A 19,323-nucleotide genomic window follows, 5' to 3' on the forward strand; every position below is an offset into this window, starting at 1 on the left:
TTGGCATTAACTTTTTACAACTATCTTCCATTTTTCTGCTTCTTCCTCAAATCTATCTACTTTTCCATGTCTTCCCTTCCCATCTATCCATACACACTATCTCCTCCTTCTCTCTGCCCTTCCCCACCATTCATGTGTGCCATCTCCTCTCTCTTTCTTCTCCCCTATTCCCATCTATTCATAAACAGCATTTCTTCCATTTTCTTCCCTTCCCCACTCCTCCCATCCCTATTCAACATCTACTTCCTTGCTTTCCCCTTCTACTTCTCCTTCCCCACCCATCCCATCCCTGTAAACTACATCCTCCCTATCTCTCCCTTTCCCCTCCATCCCTGTGTACCATCTCCTCCCTCTCTTTCACTCTCCTATGTTCTGACATCTGTCTTCCCCCTTTCCCCCTCCTATGGTCTGGGATCTTTATCCTCCTTCCCACACTGGCATTTCTATCCCCTCCTTTCTATCCCCTTCCTTCCCTCACCCCACCCCACCCCCCCATTTTGGTCTGGCATCGCTCTGTCTTTCCCTTCCCCTCTCCCTGCCTTAGCCTGGAATCTCCCCCTCCTCTTTCCTTTCCCTGGTCTGACATCTTCTCTTCTTCCCCCTCTCCCTCCTTCCCCACCAGTGGTCTTAACATCTCCTTCCCTTCCTCCCCCTCCCATAGTCTAACATCTCTATTTGCCCCTTCACTTTCTTCACCTGGAGGTCTGGCATCTTTCCTTCCCTTTCCTCCCCATCCCCATGGTCCAGCATCTCTTACTCTCCCCATGCTATTCCCCCCATCCCCCACCGCGGGATCCAGTGCTTGCTCACTGTTCTCCCATCAGTGTTGCTCTAACTCTTTGGCTGTAGGCAGTGTGAGTGAAGTAAACACGCTGCCTCTGACGACCCAGAAGCTTTCTCTCTGCTACTGTTTCCCACTTATGCAGGTCACTGAAGGCAGCGTGTTTACTTCAATCACACTGCTTACGGCTAGAGAGTTAAAGCATCAAGGCTGCGAGAACAGTGAGCAAGCACCAGATCTCATGGGAGGGAGGGGGAAGCAAGGGAATCCAGATAGGTGTGCGGGCCTTACAATGAAGACATAATTGGGGATGGCAGGGAACTCTGGATAGGTGTGTTTGCCTTGCAGTGAAGACAGGGGAGGAGGCAGGGTACTCCAGATAGGTGTGCGGGCCATGCAATGACTGCTACAGGGTTTCCAGATGTCCAGTTTCCCTGGACAAAAATATTAAAATACAAAAGTTGTCCAGGTTTCCTAGAGCGTCCTAAAAAAGAGGACATGTCAGGGGAAACCCGGACATCTAGTAACCCTACTCTTAAAGATTTGTTCAATAAATCTTTGAAGAAGGAAGAGGTTCCATCAGATTGGAGAAGAGTGAATGAGGTCCCTCTTCACAAAAGTGGTGACAAAGAAGAAGCTGGGAACAAGCCAGTAAACCTCACTTTGGATATTGGAAAAGTAATGGAAGCATTGCTGAAGGAAAGGATAGTGAATTTCCTAGAATCCAATAGGTTACAAGATCCAAAGGCAGCATAGTTTTAAAAAAGATAAATTGTGCCAATGAATCTGATTTAATTCTTTGACTGGATAACCAGAGAATTGGATCGGCAAAGCCTTTGACATGGTTCTTCATAGGAGGCTCTTGAATAAACTTGACAGACTGAAATTAGAATCCAAAGAGGTGAAATGGATTAGAAACTGGTTGACAGACAGATGCCAGAGGGTGATGTTAACGGAATTCATTTGGAGGAAGGAAAGGTGAATAATGGAGTGTATCAGGGATCAGTGCTGGGGCCGATTCTGTTCAGTATATTTGAGAACGACATTGCCAAAGGGTTAGAAGGTAACGTTCGCCTTTTTACAGATGATACCAAGCTTTGTAACAGAGTGGATTCTCTGAAGCAGGGGTCTCAAAGTCTCTCCTTGAGGGCCACAATCCAGTCGGGTTTTCAGGATTTCCCCAATGAAGATCTATGTGCACGCACTGCTTTCAATGCATATTCATTGGGGAAATCCTGAAAACCTGTTTGGATTGTGGTCCTCAAGGAGGGACTTTGAGATCCCTATGAAGGGAGTGGAAAATCTGAGAAAGGATCTGCAAAAGTTTGAAGAATGGTTTGTTTGGCAATTAAATTTCAATACAAAGATGTACAGGGTAATGCACTTGGGGAGTAGAAATCTAAGGGAGCTGGGTGTGCTAGGAGGTGAGAGGCTGATATGCACAAACAGGAAGAGGGACCTTGGGTGATAGTGTCTGAGGATTTGAAGGCAATGAAGCAGTGTGACAAGGTGGTGGCTATAGCCAAAAGGATGCTAGGCTGTATAGAGAGAGTAGTAACCAACAGAAGAAAAGAGGTGTTGATGTCCCTGTATAGGTCGTTGGTGAGGCCCCACTTGGAGTACTGTGTTCAGTTTTGCAGACCGTAACTGGCTAAGCATATGAGAAGGTTTGAAGTGGTCCAGAGGAAGACAACGAAAATGGGATGGGGCTTGCACAAAAGACATATGATAAGAGACTGAAAGACCTGAATATGTATACTCTAGAAGGGATAGGGGAGATATGATACCGATGTTTAAATACTTGAAATGTAGTAATATAGAAACAAATCTTTTCCAGAAAAGGAAAATGGTAAAATTAAAGGACGTGAATTGAGGTTGAGGTGAGTATTTGATGGTGGTGGTGAGTATTTGTCTCAGTAATGTCTTTATGTTTTTCTTTTTAAAAAATTTTTATTATACCATAATTTATTTATTTATTTTTTTTTTTTTTAGTTCAAGAAAATTTTATTGGTTTTAGAAAGCATAACAATACAAAAACAAAAAGAGAGCTTCCAATGAAGCACAGGTTAAGCCGGGTGAAGACACACATCATGTATATCTAATTACAAAGTAGAGGTGGTAGTAGCAGAAATTATAAGAGCAGGAAACATTATAACAATCATCAATGTATGCAAATCATAAATACGTAAGGAAATGAAATATACAAATAACTAAGAGGAATGAGGAAAGTATGTCGAGAAAGAGAATGGTATTATACATTCAATGCTAATAACAGTACGTGTAGGTATGTTATAGTGTTAGCAGACATTAAAATGCCAATATAATATGATATAGAGGACAGAGTAAACACATATGTCAACCAGAAAACTATAAGTAAAGATCTGTATGTTGGTCAAGGGTCTAAGTGCTGGGATTTGCCAAAATCGACCAAGTTTTGTCAAACGTTGTTATCGAGTTATGGCGTTCAGCCATATGTCGTTCAAATTTACTGTGGAGACAAACCATTGATTGAAATCTAATTTTGTAAAATCTTTCCAATTATGTAAAATGAGTTGGATGGCAAGAATCAATAGGAGTGTCAAAAGGCGGTCATGATACATAGAAAGATGAGCAGTAAGTGCAGTGGGTCCCAGAATTAAAATATCAAACGAGAGGGGATCAGTGAGAGAGAACATTTTGGCAATCGTGTGCCAAATCGGATTCCAAAAGCTCTGCAATTGAGGGCATTCAAAAAACATATGCCGCAAAGATCCCTCAGAAGATTTACAAGTCCAGCATGAATTATCCGAGGACTTCGTTATTTTAGCAGTTTTAACAGGAGTCCAGAAGGCTCTATGATAAAGGAAAAGAGCCGTTTGTCTATGGGAGGCTGAATGGAGGGATTTAAATACTCTGGGCCATAACGCCAACCAAGTATGCTCGGTGAGAGGGGATTGTAACAACGGATCCCATTTAGACATGGATCCCATTTAGATATGGATTCGATAAGTAAAGGATGGGATTTTTCCTGCATATATTTGTACATTATACCATAATTTTAATGTAAATCGCCTAGAAATTACTTTTAAGCATTTTATCAAATTTTTAATAAAACTTGGAATGTCAGGAAATTCTTTTTCATGGAGAGAGTGGTTGATGTCTGGAATACTCTTCCAAGGGAGGGGGTGGAGACGAAAATGGCGACGGAATTTTTAAAAAGCATTGAATGAACACAGAAGATCCCTAATTAGAAAATGAATGGTATAAAATCCAAAAATTAAATGGTTGCATGTGTGTTTGGTGTGTCGACTGGTGCTTAGATGGCAACTCTGATTGTGAAGAACTAAAGCCGGTACTGGGCAGACCTGCACGATCTGTGTCCCATAAATAAATGGCAGTTCACTTTAGGACTGGCTGGAGCGGGCTTTGACGGAAATCCAGTAATTTGAATTGTGAAGTCAGTGCTGGGAAGACTTTTGTGGTCTCTGTCTCTCAAATGACAAGATGGTTTGGATAGGCTAGAGTGGGCTTCGATGGCAAGTCTAGTAGTTGGAACTTAAGGACAGTATCGAGTGGACATTCACAGTCTACGTCCCAGAAATGCCATCAAAAGACAATTTAAACATGATTTGATAATGACTGTTGGGTAGACTGGATGGATCGTTCAGGTCTTTGCCTTCTTTTGCTATGTTAATACGTACCACTGCACATACGTACTGTGTAATCTTTCAAAAGAGTGCACATTATTCAATGACTTTACTCCTGTGATGAAAAAATGACCACATGAAAAGGAACAAAATGAATATTCCCAATAATGACAAGCAAAACAATATGAAATGAACATTTTCTGGCTGTCTATCCCTAATTAACATAGGACCTCTTTTCCAAATCTTTTAAAATAGGCCCATAGACCAGAGCTTCCCAAACTGCAGGGTCACAATACCAGCTCTGTACCATCCTCAGTCCTATTTGGTTCAGGGAGAAGCAAGACATATGAACAGTAGTGTGAATCATTTGCCTCTGAACCACCCGTCTGGCTTCATTTCAACATTATTCACAATTCAATCTTCCAAGATCTGTGCATAGGGAATCTTACAACTGAATTAAGGGCCCCTTTTACAAAGCCGAGGTAGCAAGTCCCAGCACAGCAAATGCGACACAGCCCATAGGAACTGAATAAAACCTCAATTAGAGTTTTCTCTCTTAGAAATGTCATACTTTATTCAATAAATTAAAAACAAATGGAGGTGCTGAAAAAAAAATCACTATATCGAATCTCAGTAAACCTCTGACCTCTGTACCTTTCCTTTGGCGATGATGAAGAAAGTATTTCCCTCTTCTCCTTCCCGGATTATGTAATCTCCTTTGTCATAGTAATCCTGTAGCGGGAAGAATTTACAGTGGTCTACTATCCCATGTGAGACAAAAACTATAGCACACATTGGTATTGTGTTGCACTGAAAGCATTTCTGCTGTTTGCTTTGAACATCCAACAATGCATTTCACCAATTGAAGGCAAAATGTGATGGAGGCTTGAAACCATGCACGTTGCAATCAAAGCTGTGATGAGTTTATCTGCAGATGTGGATGGACATAGGTATTTTGGTGAGTTAACTGGGGTCAGCAGAATATTTCAGAAAACAATGCAATTCATAACATGAATAAAATCAAATGCTTTGGAAAATAAGCTGGTAAGAGCTGATAAATTTAAATTCTGTTCAAAGCTCATCAGGGTCTCATTAATAAATGTATTGAAACGCATGAAAATGTATTGAAATGTTGCATTTACAGACTTGTTTTTGGCTGTAGCCATTAGTGCTGCCCAATTTACTGATTCAAATCGATTCAGTGATTCACTTTGGTGAATCGATTTGATTCCATTAGCTGTCTGAGAAAATTAGACTCACCGATTCAGCAACTAACACTCCCCCCTCCCCCGCCCCGAGAGAAATGACATACTCTTCCGAGGCCTCTTAAAGCAGCAGAGGTGGCAGCAGTGAACGATCAGCATCGGCATTGCTCTGAACGGGCTGCTCTGCAGCCTGCCCCACTGCGGCCTCCCTCCTTCTGTATCACTGATAACATCAGGGCAGGATTAATTCGTCGAGGGCCCCTAGGCACAAAAGTACACTGGGCCCCCTGCCCCGCCCCACCCCACCATGCGCCCAGGTGGAAACAGGAAGCTGCATCAGAGGGAAGCTTTGGGCAAGCAGCACCGCTTGCACAATTACAGTTCCCGTTGCCTTTCTCACCCGCATTGCTTGCTTGTCTTACTTCCCGTTGATGGGGGGGGGGGCATGTTGCCGATCGGGGTGGGGCCTGCGTTGCCGATCGATGCTGGAGGGGTCCATCGCCGTTTGGAAAAAACAATCTTGATGCCCTCCTTCATCGGGCCCCCCTGACCATTTTGGGCCCTAGGCACGTGCCTACTTGGCCTATTGGTTAATCCTGCCCTGGATGACATTGCAGAGGGAAGCCCTGGTGATGCAAGTCACAAGTAGCCTGTTCAGAATGATGTTGCTACTGACTGTCTACTGCCGCCACCACCGCTGCTGCTTTAGGAGACCTCAGCGGTATGTCAGGTTTCATGGTGGGAGAGTTGATGGGGGTGCTGCTGCACAAGGGATGGGAGGGAGGGATGGAAAACTACTGCACAAGGGGATGGGAGGGTGGGAGGGATGGAAAGCTGCTATACAGGGGAATGGATGGGAGAGGAGGAAAGCTGCTGTTTAGGGGGATGGGTGGGAAGGAAATATGTTGCACATGGGAGGAGAGAGGAAGAATTGTTGGGGTGGAAGAGAAGAAGGGAAAGAAAAGGTAGAAAAGGGTGAGGGGGTACATCCTGCATATAGTGGAGGGGAAGGAGACATGCATGGAGAAGAGAGAGGAAGAAATGTTGGACATAAGGTAGAGGGCAGGGAGAGATGGTGCATGGGGAGAGAGAAAGAAATTTTGCACATCATAATGGAGAGAAGGAAAGGAAAGATGCTGCATGGAGGAGAATAGAAAGGTTTGACCCAGGGCACAAGGCAGGAAGAGAGAGAGCGAGATAGTAGAGAGTGGGAAAGAAACAAATGTTGGATATGGCAGTGGAAGGTACAAAAAAAAATACATTTATTTTCTGTTTTGTGAGTACAGTATGTCAGATTTGAAATGTGTATCCTGTCAGAGCTGGTGTTAGTGAACGTGAGCTAGGACCTAACAGAGAGAGGAAAATACTTTTTTTAATATACTACATAGTTGGCATGGGGTTGGAGAGGGAAAAGGGGGAGGAGGTAGAAAGGCTACAAAATGAACCCGCCAGGATATTTGAAAAAACAAAACAAAAATCAAAAACACCTGATTGAGCAGGATAAGCAAATTGAATTGAAAAATCAATTCAATAGGCCAAATCAAATAAAAAAAATTTTTTCCTTGAATCAGGCAGCAGTAGTAGCCATGCATAACCAGGTCACCTTCATATTCCTTTTCTTCACCCCTGTGAGAATAATTATCCATACAGAGTACTTGTGGGGAACACTTATAGTCTTTTAACATCATCAGCAGAAAAAATATCTTGCAAGCAACAGACAAAGGCAACAAAAACAACATCCCCCCATCCCCTCTGGGTATTCTTAGAACCCCGTATGGATGTGCAAAAGATGATAATATTCAGTTTGTTTTTTGTTTTGTTTGAACTTTCAAATATTCACTTCAGGAACCTTTTTAATACATATTAAGGGCCTGATTTTATAAATGACACCTAACGGTGCCTAACTTCTAGAGGCCAGTCCATGCAGTTGTCAACCACTAGGCATCGCTTATAGAATCAAGCCTAGAAGCTCCAAGGCATTCTTAGGCGTCGCTAGGAGTCATTGAGGTAGGCGCAAGTATATCAGGCCAAGTTTTACCTGGCCTAATTTAAGCAACGCCTTCGTTTAGTATGCATATCTTCTACCCCTAACCACATAGTTATTTAAATGTCTCTATCATATCTCCCTTCTCCCGCCTTTCCTCAAAAGTATACATATTGAGATCTTTAAGTCTGTCCCCATATGCATCATGATGAAGACCACCAACTATTTTAGCAGCCTTCCTCTGGACCATCTCCATCCTGTTTATATCTTTTTGAAGGTGCAGTCTCCACCAGTCTTTTACAGGGGCCTCAATACCTCCTTTTTCCTACTGGCCATACCACTCCCTATGCACCCTAGCATCCTTCTAGCATCCTTTCACCATCACCTTTTCAACCTGTTTGGATCATCACATATAATCACACCCAAGTCCCGCTCCTCTGTCGTGCACAAAAGTTCTTCACCTCCTAAACTGTACCATTCCCTTGGGATTTTGCAGCTCAAATGCATGACCTTGCATTTCTTAGCACTAAATCTTAGTTACCAAATTTCAAACCATTCTTCAACCTTCACTAGGTCCTTCCTCATGTTGCGTGTGAATTTAAGTTATGCATCACTAAGAATCCGCGATTAGGGCACCTAGCAGCACCTAACCTAGGCACTGTTTATAGAATCAGGCCCTGATTGGCTAATGCATGTTAATTTGTAAGCTAACATGCATTAACTTGATTTAGCATGCACTAAACTAGAGGTGTTAAATGTCGGTCCTCGAGGGCCGCAATCCAGTCAGGTTTTCATGATTTCTCCAATGAATATGCATGAGATCTATCAGCATACAATGAAAGCAGTGCATGCAAATAGATCTCATGCATATTGTGGCGGGGCCGGGGGTAAGCCTAGCGCAAGCAACCCAGCTCCCGCCCCAGGCGTAAGGACCAAGCGCTCCCAGGAGGACTTCCGCTGGGAAACAGTGGAATAATTAATGGAGTCTGCGTTAGTGGTAAAGTTCAGCTTTTCGTTTATTTCCCTCAGTTTACAGCACTAGGGTTCAAGCAGTCCCTCTGTGTTGAGGAGACTTAAACAAAACATATTTTCATACAGTCCAGCCTGATGTCCAGGTAGAAAAGCCAAAAATAAAACCAAAAACGTTTTCTCCTGATTTTGCTTTTTCTGTTTGAAAAATCGTTAGGAAGCTTTAGCACTGTCCCCCCTGAAGCCCAATGCCCCCGCTACCCCAAGCTCTCAGGGTAGGGCAAGGGGACTCTATAACCCAACCGTTTCAGACTGCTGTTAGTCCCCTCACAAAGTTCCTGCTTCAGGGTTAAACTATATCGGGACTCTAAGTTCCGTGTCAGCTTTCTGAGGAGGTTAATTACAGGTTCTCACCTCCTTCCCTATCTTCACAGGCTTTCCCCTCGGGCTCTAAGTAATTTATTCATGCTAGTTCACAGTTAGACTAAGGGAGAAAGAACGCTACTTCCAAACATGCACTTTCATTCCCCTCCCCCATTCATACCTAGTTATCTGTGACTCTCCTGGAGCTCCCATGCTGCGAGATTGCATTCCATGACACTGCTCTCAGATAACGCCCTTTCTAATTCTATTAGGGAATCACCATTCTCTGAGCTAGGGTAAGAACTCCCTTCAGGGCCAGCTAACAGACAGCCCTGTCCTGGAAGTCTTGCTACTTCCCTGCACTGCGGTTGAGGAGTTAGAAGTCTGGTCACTCGGGAGGGTTGTAAGACCAGCTGTGCCTTAGCTAAGGTCTGGGACAGAGACCTCTTGGCAGGCTCTCTCCTGCTTAGTGCCGCCTGGCTCTTCCCTCCATTCCTCCTTCCAGTCTTCTCTCCAGTATTCTCAACCGTGTTCGTAATCTCCTCAGCCCTCTCCCCATTGTTTCCACCTGGGCTCATTTTATGCTGCAAGCCTAATCTCACTCTCCCTCTGGGTTCGTCCTGCTTGCTAGCCACACACCCCTCATTAACCATGCCTGTGCTGGTTTTCTTTCTCAGAGGTTTTGTCAGAGCTTTGCCCAAGGAATCATAAAAGGAATTATAGTGCCCCAAACTAGACGTTATGGTTTCTGTCCTTGCCTCTCTGCCTTGCCCTGCCTGTTGGCTCTTAGTGATAGGCACAGGGATACTAGACAGTTTCCTGGGCTTAGGAATAGGGACAGCCCTTTGCAAGGCAGGGTTTAAAACCGGGTTTAAACCGCTGACAGGCACTTCCCTGTCACAATATACATTGTGGAAATCCTGAAAATCTGACTGGATTGCGGCCCTCGAGGACCCACATTTGACACCCCTGCACTAAACAGATAGGGGTCGATATTCAGACAGTGGTGGTGAGTGCTTTTTTTTAACTGCATATTCCTAAATATTCAAAATCATGCCATGTCTGGGCACACTAATAGTTTTGTAATCACCAATTCACTTGTTCGTATTTAGTCCATATATATTAAGCCAACATATTATATTGAACATTCATTCACGTTTTCACACCGAAGTTCCTTAGTATGCCACACTGAAACTCCTGATTGACTGAGATACTAGTGTAGTAGCCGTCCTCATTGGAACTTATAATCGGTGATGATTCATTTCATATAATTTTAAAAAACTTTTTCTTTAAATTACTTTTCTTTAAATTACTATTTCATTGTGAAGTGCCAGTGCTTATTCATGAACTTTAATTCATTAATCTGTTATTCATATAGAAATTTAGAAAATTTAAAGTGCTACTTAGTTTCGAACATTACTGCCTCATCTAAGCTAAGTAGCACTTTAAATTTTCTAAATTTCTATTTAAATAATGGATTAATGAATTAAAGTTCATGAATAAGCATCTTTCTTGGTGGGGGAGAGTCCAAACCGTCAAAATGATGATTTTGCCTGTGGTTTGTTACCAAATGGGTATGTTGCCTGTTTATTTTCAGGGGTCCTTTTATAAGAAATTAAATAGTATTCTTACTAAATTTATTTGGCTGGGTAAAACTGCTACAATTGCTTTAATATCTTTACAAAAACCAATTGTGGCGGATGGGGTAAATTTTCTAAATTTTTATAGGTACTATCAGGCCTATATACTGCATCAGGGTATGTATTGGATCCTTCCTGAGCTCATGGAACATCTCCCTGATTTGCTTTACTTAGAATGGCAACTTATGTCCCCATTAAGATTATGTTATACTAGTGTTTAAGCCCGTTACATTAACGGGTGCTAGAATATATGGCTGTCTGTCTTTCTTTATTTATGTCTCTCTCCCTGCTCCTGTCTCTTTCTTCCTTTCTTTCTGTCTCTCTCCCTCCTGCAATTTTTCTCTCTCTCTCCCTGGCACCCTTTGTCTGTCTGTCTTTTTTTCTGTCTCTCTCTGGTCCCCTGTCTGTCTTTATTTCTGTCTGTCTCTTTCCCTAGCCTCCTTTGTCTGTCTGTATTTCTTTCTGTGTCTCCCCCCCTCCCCCCCCACTTTCCTTTGCAGAAGCAACAGTGATATTTCCCTTCCCCTCCAAATCCCTGTGAAGTAGTAGCAGCATTTCCCCCCACCCACCCCCATTCCCTTCTCTCCCCCCCACTTTCCTTTGCAGAAGCAGTAGCGTATTTCTCTTCCCCTCCAGGTCCTTGCTGAAGCAGTAGCAGCATTTTCCCCCACCCCCCATTCCCTTCTCTCCCCCCCCCCACTTTCTTTTGCAGAAGCAGCTGTGATATTTCCCTTCCCCTCCAGATCCCTGAGAAGTAGTAGCAGCATTTTCCCCCCCCCCCCCCCCATTCCCTTCTCTCCCCCACCACCACTTTCCTCTGCAGAAGCAGCAGCGGTATTTCCCTTCCCCTCCAGGTCCCTGCTGAGTAGTAGAAGCATTTTCACCCACCCCCCATTCCCTTCTTACCTTGAGCTGCCCTGCTCCGTTCGGCCCCTCCCCCTTTCCTTCCCACGTGCTGGCCTGCTGCGGCTGAAGGTTTTTTTCGGCGACTCCTCCTGTTAAAACGCCCCCCCCCCTTCCCGCAACCGCTCCTGTTCAAAGCGGCCTGCTGAGGTTCGCGGCCGGCTGTAACGAACCTCGCAGGCCGCTCTCCAACTCGGTAGCATGTTCCCTCTGAGGCGATCGCATCAGAGGGAACGTGCTACCATGTGGAGAGCGGCCTGCGAGGTTCGTTACAGCCGGCCGCTAACCTCAGCAGGCCGCTTTGAACAGGAGTGGTAGCGGTTGTTGCGGGAAGGGGGGGGGAGTCGGCGACTTGCTGTGAACAGGAGCGGCAGCGGCGGCAGGACCATGAGCCCTTCTTCCGCCATCCGCCGCCAGCGCCGCTCCCTAACTGGCGCATACGCCTGAAGCCGCGGCCACGGACGGACACAGGACACATCAGGTCCCCACAGGAGATTGGGCAGCCTTTCCTTGCTTTCCCCCTTTGCCACACCCCTTTCCTATGCCTGCTTGTAGGGGAGGGTGTATTCCAGGATCTCGCTGTAAAACTCCGGAGTAATGGCTTCGGTCTCACCCTCCTCCTGCTCGCACTGCAAACAATTTGCGTTTATGCTGCCGAACTTCTTGCCTCCCACCCCCCTTCCCTCCGTCTCCGACGCCAAGAGTCGCCGCCAACAACAGTCTCCACCTGCATTGCCCCCGCCGCGCCACTCACTGGCCCGTCGTGCGAGGAACGGAGAACAGGTTCAGGGCTGCCAGGAGTGAGCCCGGCTGAGACTGGCAGGAAGAGGAAGGCGGAGCAGGTGAGCCGCCACTGCGAAAAACTGTAGTGAGCCAGCCAGACCGTGAGTGCGGGCTGTTGTAAGCTTGCATGTGCACTCTTGCCGGCCACGGACATACGGATCACGGAAGCACGCTTATAGGAGTGCGCATGCGCGAGTTAGCCTTTTATATATAGAGATGGTGAGTATCAAATTACCCAGAATTTATAAGGACAATATCTTATTTGCCACATGGAGCACCTTACAATTTATTCATAACTTAACAGATATTCCAGTAGGAGTGAAAATTTTCTTTTATTGAATCTCATAAATGTAACCATTATTCCAAACATAACATAACATAAATTATGTCTGAATTGTCATGACATCAGAAGTACATATGGAGTAGTTGCAGGTGATGCTTGGGACAGTTCTGATTGTGTTAGTTCGGTTTTATGTGTTTTTTGAATAGAAGGGTTTTTATTTCTTTTTTGAAGGTTTTGTAGTTTGTGGTCGAGGTCAATAGGTTGTAGAGTTGGGGATTGAGTGTTGCAGCTCGAATGGCTAGGAGGTTGTCGAACAGTTTTTTTCTTTTGACGTTCTTGGTTGGAGGGTGTGTGAATGGTGTGCGAGTTTTCCTATGTCTGGTTGAGGTGGATTGAATTATTTAGCTGAAGAAATTAGTTACCCTCCCCCCCATTCCACACACATTAATTCTCTTCCATTTTTGTTCCCATTATAAAAAAACACTGGTAAGTTCCCAGAAAAAAAAATACATTAAAATAAGAAGTGAAAACAAAGGCCCCAACAGATGAGAACATAACATAAGAATAGCCTAACTGGGTCAGACCAATGGTCCATCATGCCCAGTAGCCCATTCTCATGGGAGCCAATCCAGGTCACGAGTACCTGGTCAAAACCCAAAGAGTAGCAACATTCCATGCTACCGATCCAGGGCAAGCAGACACTTCCCCCATGTCTTAATAACAGACTATGGACTTTTCCTCCAGGAATTTGTCCAAATCTTTCTTAAAACCAGTTAAGCTATCTGCTTTTACCATAACTTCTGGCCACTTCATTTTTAAGCTTAGATCTTTCCTTCCAAACAGAGACTTTGCTAGATGTCAAATACAGCACAAGGGAACTTCACATGGACTTAGCTGTGCAGGAAATGTGAATCTCCTCATACACCCACCTATAGTGCAAAAATGTGCAAAGGTCTGTTTTTTTTCTTTCGATCACTACATAGCCTAATGCCACACAAGCAGCACTGTTACAAAAGGTCAATGCTAAGGTTAACAAAGTTTCCTTCCTTGGAACACAAGGAGATACTGACAAACCACTGGAAGAGATCCCAAAACAACTACCTAGGCACAATACCCAAAGACCCACTCAGTGTGTGAACCAGTTGAGTGGAGTGGACTAACTGGGGGGTGGAAATGGGCCCGGAGTTTGCTCAGGAGAATTTCTTAGTCCACCTCTTCCTCTCAACACATTGACACACTGCCACCACCACCACCACCACCACCACTAGGAACACCTCACCGGGTAGGCCAGCAATGCTTATAAACTTTATAAAACACATTATTATATTTTTTTATAAAGCACATATTCTAACTGAACTCTCTGACATCCTCAGCCTTTCCATTCACAAAAATAGAAGGAAGAAAAGTTCCCATTTCCTGCTGTCTCATGTCCCCGGCCTATACAATATTTTTCTTCTGCAGATCCTTTAAAAGTCTGACCAAATCCTCGTTTCACTTGCATTATAAAGTACTGACGATGCCATCTCTCCCCAATCCCAGGTCCTAAAGTCTGAGACAGTAGCGCAAACTGCCCGATTCAGGAAGAAAAATTTCAATTCAGCCTATTTAATTGGTTTTTCAATTCGATTTTCTTGTCCAGTTGGGTGATTTTTTTCAAAAATCCTGGTGGGTTTTATAGCTTTTTCACCCCCTTTGGCTTCTCCTAACCACACTGGCGCTGTGGTGTAAATAAAATAAAGAAACAAAAAGGACTTTTCCTCTCTCTGTTAAATCCTAGCTCACGTTTGCGGTCTAACACCAGCTCTGGCAGGATACACATTTCAAATCTGACATATTGTAATCACAAAATAGAAAATAAAATTAATTTTTCTACCTTTTGTTGTCTGGTTATTTTTCAAATCTTGTTGGTCCAAGGCTCTGGTTTTCTTCTGATAACTTGCTTGCCAGGGTCTCCTTCTTTCTTCGTTCTGCATGCTAAACATCCATCTGCAATCTCTGTCCTCCCCTTCCATTTCCCTTCCCTCCTCAGGAAGGCTTTCCTTTTTCTCATCTCCCTCCACAGATCCACCTTTTCTTAACTACCCTTTCATCCGGCATCTCTCCCTCCTTCCCCACCACCCCAGGGTCCATCATCTCTCCCTTTCTTTTCCCAATTACCCTCCTATCCAGTATCTCTATCCCTCCTCCACACCATCCCTTGTGTCCAATTTATCTCCCTTTCTGTTCCTTCCCTCCCTAAATTCCATGGTCCATCATCTCTCTCCCTCTCCTCTATTTTCAGACCCATTATTTCTTCCCCCCCAAAGTCTGGCATATGCACGTCTCTTTGAACACCCCCTTCCCTCCGTGTACTTCTACACCAGGGTTCCCCCCTAAAGGCCTGTCCCCCCCCTTAAAGGTCTGCATCCCACCCCTGAAGGCCTGTCCCCCCCTTGAAGGCCTGCACCCCCCCTGAAGGCCTGCACCCCCTTGAAGGCCTGTCCCCCCCTTGAAGGCCTGTCCCACCCCCTTGTAGGCTGTCCCCCCCTTGAAGGCCTGTCCCACCCCCTTGTAGGCCTGTCCCCCCCTTGAAGGCCTGCCTGCCTGTCCCCCTCTTGAAGGTCTGTCCCCCCACATGAAGGCCTGTCCCCCCCTTGAAGGCCTGCACCGCCCCCTTGAAGGCCCTGCACCCCCCTTAAAGGCCTGTCCCCCCTTGAAGGTCTGTCCCCCCACATGAAAGCCTGTCCCTCCCCTTGAATGCCTGCACCCCCCCTTGAAGGCCTGCCTGCCTGTCCCCCCGAAAGCCTGTCTCCCCCTGTGAAGGCTTGTCTCCCCCCCCATGAAGGCTTGTCCCCCCCTTTAAGGCCTGCATCTCCCCTTGAAGGCATGCCTGCCCGCCCCACCCCGAAGGACCGCTCCCCCCCCACCCCGAAGGACCGCTCATCCCCCTGGCCTCTCCGCACCATTTAGAGTAGCCAAGCAGCCTGCAGCAAGATCACGATGCCAACGATCTTGCGCTGCTTCGTGCTGTTTCCTCCGCCATGGACCCGCCCCCTCCTCTGACGTTTTGTCCCCGTCTCCAGATCGTTAATAAATATATTGAACAATAGAGGTCCCAGCACCAACCCCTGTGGAACTCCGCTCGTGACCCATTGCCAGTCTGAGTATTGGCCCTTTACTCCAACCCTCTGTTTCCTGCCTGCCAACCAGTGTTTGATCCATCGGTAGATATCCCCTTGCACCCCGTGGTCCCAAGTTCGAGATGACAGTTCCAACACCTATTACACTTGGAACTATCTATTATCCACGCCTAACTCATAATTACTGCCAATTAAGTGCTTGTTAACACTAATTAGCTAATTAGTTTATGAGCGGATCTGCAATCCATGCTCAAATATGCACACCCAGCATTTGACGACCTATACAAAATCTGGTGATTAGTGTCTAGATTATCCATTTGAACATATCTCAAACTATTGGACCAGGTTCTCTCTAAATCCTCTAGACCAGTATATCGCAAACTGTGTGCCTCCTGAGATTTCAGGTATGCCGCGACACACTGGTGAAGAGGAGAGTCACCGCATCAGTTGATTGCCTACAGGACGTGTCTCTCGCTGTGAGAGGCATGTCCTGTGGACAGGCAGCTGGAACGGATGACTCGCCTCTTCGCCGGCATCTCTCCTCCGCCCGGATTCCACCACTGAAGCGGCTCGTGGCCAGATGGGCCTCCGTGCATGCACAGACATTGATGCACGTGACGTCATCACATCAACGGCCGTGCGCATCCGGGTAGCTTCCAGCCGGGGCCCTGGGTTTACTGTGCCGGCAGCTAGAAAGTTTGTGAGACACTACTCTAGACAGACTGCATCATTTTGTTTGTACATTCTGTCTTCTTCACCATCTACTATTTTAGTAGTCATCCTTTAAACACGCTCAACTGTGGTTTTCCAATATGACAGTTATATAAGGAAATAAGATGTCCCATACTGGGTTGGACCAAAGATCCATGGAACCCAACATCCTTTCTGGATCAACAGGAAGTACCCAGAAAATCCCAAAAAGTAGATCCATTCCTTTCGCTCATTCCTGCCAATAAAGATTTATGTACTTTCCCTCCAGATCCTTTTCCAAACCCATTTCATGCCCAGCTATGATAGATGCCTTAACTGTATCCTCCAGCTATTTTCCATGTGTGGATGAATGCTCCTGTAATTTTAAGGCACATACTTACAACTTCCAGGCAGTCCACTATCTTAGCCAATTTCTCTTCTGGCAAATCCTTCAAGAGGGAGACACTACCATGTAAAAAAAAGACACTTTCAATATCTGATAAGGAACGTACCAATTGTTTGATCTGGCAATCCCTCCAACCAGGTACATTATTTTTTTAGTTCAATATTTTTTATTGAGTTTTTTGAAAAAATATAAGAAACAGCTCAAGTACATGGTATCAAAAAATAAAACAAAACATTTAGTATAACAAATATTCAGTTACATTGTGCAATGTAGAATTGAATCGTTTTAAAAGATCTAAAGTACTAGGACTGTTCATGAAAAAATAATAAAAGAAAAGATAAGAGGAAAGAGAAATTGAAGGAAGAAAGAAAAAGAATAAAATGAGGAAAAAGATGAAGGTACATTAACCATTCTCTGAGTGAAGGAAATGCGATAAAATTAGGAAGATCAAGTTGAAGAACAGCAGGCTTAACATTGCATTATGTCCTTACATATTAGAAAATGTTTGGGGTATTTGTGATCAAAGAGTATCGGTAAATTTAAAGTTTTTAACTAATATCCCTTCCCTTTTATCAAGCTGCGCTAGAGGATTTTAGCGTGGGCTGGTGCAGTAAATGCTCCAAGACAAAACCAGGAGAAAAACATCCGCAAACAAGTCAAGAACCAACAGCAGCTGTCTAGAATATTGTCGGTATGCAATTTTATTTGTCAAATCACAAAGTCTTGTGCGATGGCTCAACATGCACACGTTTCGGCCTCTACGACCTGCCTCAGGAGCCTTTGTAAACCAAAGCGGAATTATTTGTGTGATGTAGATAATCATAAGTCAAAACACACAAATCTGGGTTCCATGCTTCTCCTGACTCTAGGTATCGGTCTCTCCATGTGATTTGATGAATAAAATTGCACACCAACAATGTTCTGGACCTCTGTTGTTGTTTCTTGGCAGTAAATGCTCCAACACTCAGAATTCCTATGTGCTTTGGAGTACTTACCTTGCCGATCTGTGCTAAAAACCTCTAGAGCAGCTTGATAAAAGGGGGGATATTTCTTGTTCACTCTGTCTTTATTTTTTGCTTTTACAACTACAAATAAGATTCCTCTGTATTTAACTAATATTTTAATACTAATTAAAGGGAAAAAATAAAATAATTTTTAAAACATCTTGAAATTATATGGGGCCGATACTCAGCCATGCTGACTCCCACAGTCAGCGATGAACCTGGAATTCAATGTTGGAGTATCCAGTGATCGGCATTGAATTTCTGGTCTATTTTAGCCGCTTTTAAGCCAATTCTGGCCTATTTTAGCCACAATTAAGCCAATATCCATTAACTGACCGGATATGTTATAGCGGCCAAAGATAGACCTGCTATATATATATATGCAGGTCTCTCTAGCCACTCAGCTGTGCCAGTCAGCCAATGAATATTGGCGCTGGCTTGCTATATCATAATATAGCCAGTGACTGGGCTAGCCACTAAGCGTAGTAGTAATATTCAGTGGCTGTCTTGCTTAGCTGGCTATGTGCTGTTTAACTAGTGAGGAGCCTACAGTACTTCAAGCCCTAAAGGAGCAATTCTACAAAGGGCGGTAAAAACTAGCCACCACAAATCTGAGCACTAGATTAGTTTTCTATAACGGCAAACTTCCCTACCAAATCCATTCTACAATACTAGCAGAAGTTAGCAGTTAATTGTCAGTATTTGGGCACATCCACCTATGCTATATCAATAGCAGTTGTACATGCATGTGTCTAAATGTGGCATTCTGCGTCCACCCATGCCCCTCCTACATGAATGTCCTCTTTGCTGAAACACGTAGGAGCGAAGTTATAGAATAGTGCCTACGTGCACTTACATGTATGCCTGCTGTTTCACCCTCGTTTAGTTGCATAGCTGTGGCTGTAAGAACATAAGAACATAAGAAATTGCCTCCGCTGAGGCAGACCAGAGGTCCATCTCGCCCAGCGGTCCGCTCCCGCGGCGGCCCATCAGGCCCATTGCCTGAGCAGTGGTCTCAGACTATCCCTTAACCTATCTCTACTCCTATCTGTACATCTCAATTCCTTTATCCTCCAGGAACCTATCCAAACCTTGTTTGAAGCCTTGTAATGTGCTCCGGCCTATCACAGCCTCTTGAAGCGCATTCCATGTATCCACCACCCTCTGGGTGAAAAATAACTTTCTGGCATTTGTTCTAAACCTGTCCCCTTTTAATTTCTCCGAGTGCCCCCTTGTACTTGTGGTTCCCCATAATCTGAAAAATCTGTCCCTGTCTACCTTTTCTATTCCCTTCAGGATCTTGAAGGTTTCTATCATGTCTCCTCTAAGTCTCCGCTTTTCCAGGGAGAACAGTCCCAGCTTTTTCAGTCTGTCAGTATATGGGAGGTTTTCCATACCCTTTATCAGTTTAGTTGCTCTTCTCTGGACTCCCTCAAGTACCGCCATGTCCTTCTTGAGGTACGGCGACCAGGACTGGACACAGTATTCCAGATGCGGGCGCACCATTGCACGATACAGTGGCATACAGAATGAGGGAGGCAATACATTATCAGTTCTCTGCTTGCAT

At 44.7% G+C, this 19,323-nt stretch overlaps 1 protein-coding gene across 3 annotated transcripts in view; it reads right to left on the reverse strand.

Moving 5' to 3' along the window:
- Nucleotides 1-19,323, reverse strand: part of PRKG2 (protein kinase cGMP-dependent 2) — a 161,244-nt gene that overhangs the window by 75,683 nt on the left and 66,238 nt on the right. For all 3 annotated transcript variants that reach the window (XM_033940049.1, XM_033940050.1, XM_033940051.1), the window contains 2 exons: nt 16,748-16,811; nt 5,062-5,139 (listed from right to left, as the gene is read on the reverse strand). In XM_033940049.1, coding sequence (XP_033795940.1) covers nt 5,062-5,139; nt 16,748-16,811 — 142 coding nt within the window. The remainder of the gene's footprint in view (nt 1-5,061; nt 5,140-16,747; nt 16,812-19,323) is intronic.

The sequence above is a fragment of the Geotrypetes seraphini genome, chromosome 4 (assembly GCF_902459505.1).
Source record: "Geotrypetes seraphini chromosome 4, aGeoSer1.1, whole genome shotgun sequence".
Lineage (NCBI taxonomy): Eukaryota > Metazoa > Chordata > Amphibia > Gymnophiona > Dermophiidae > Geotrypetes > Geotrypetes seraphini.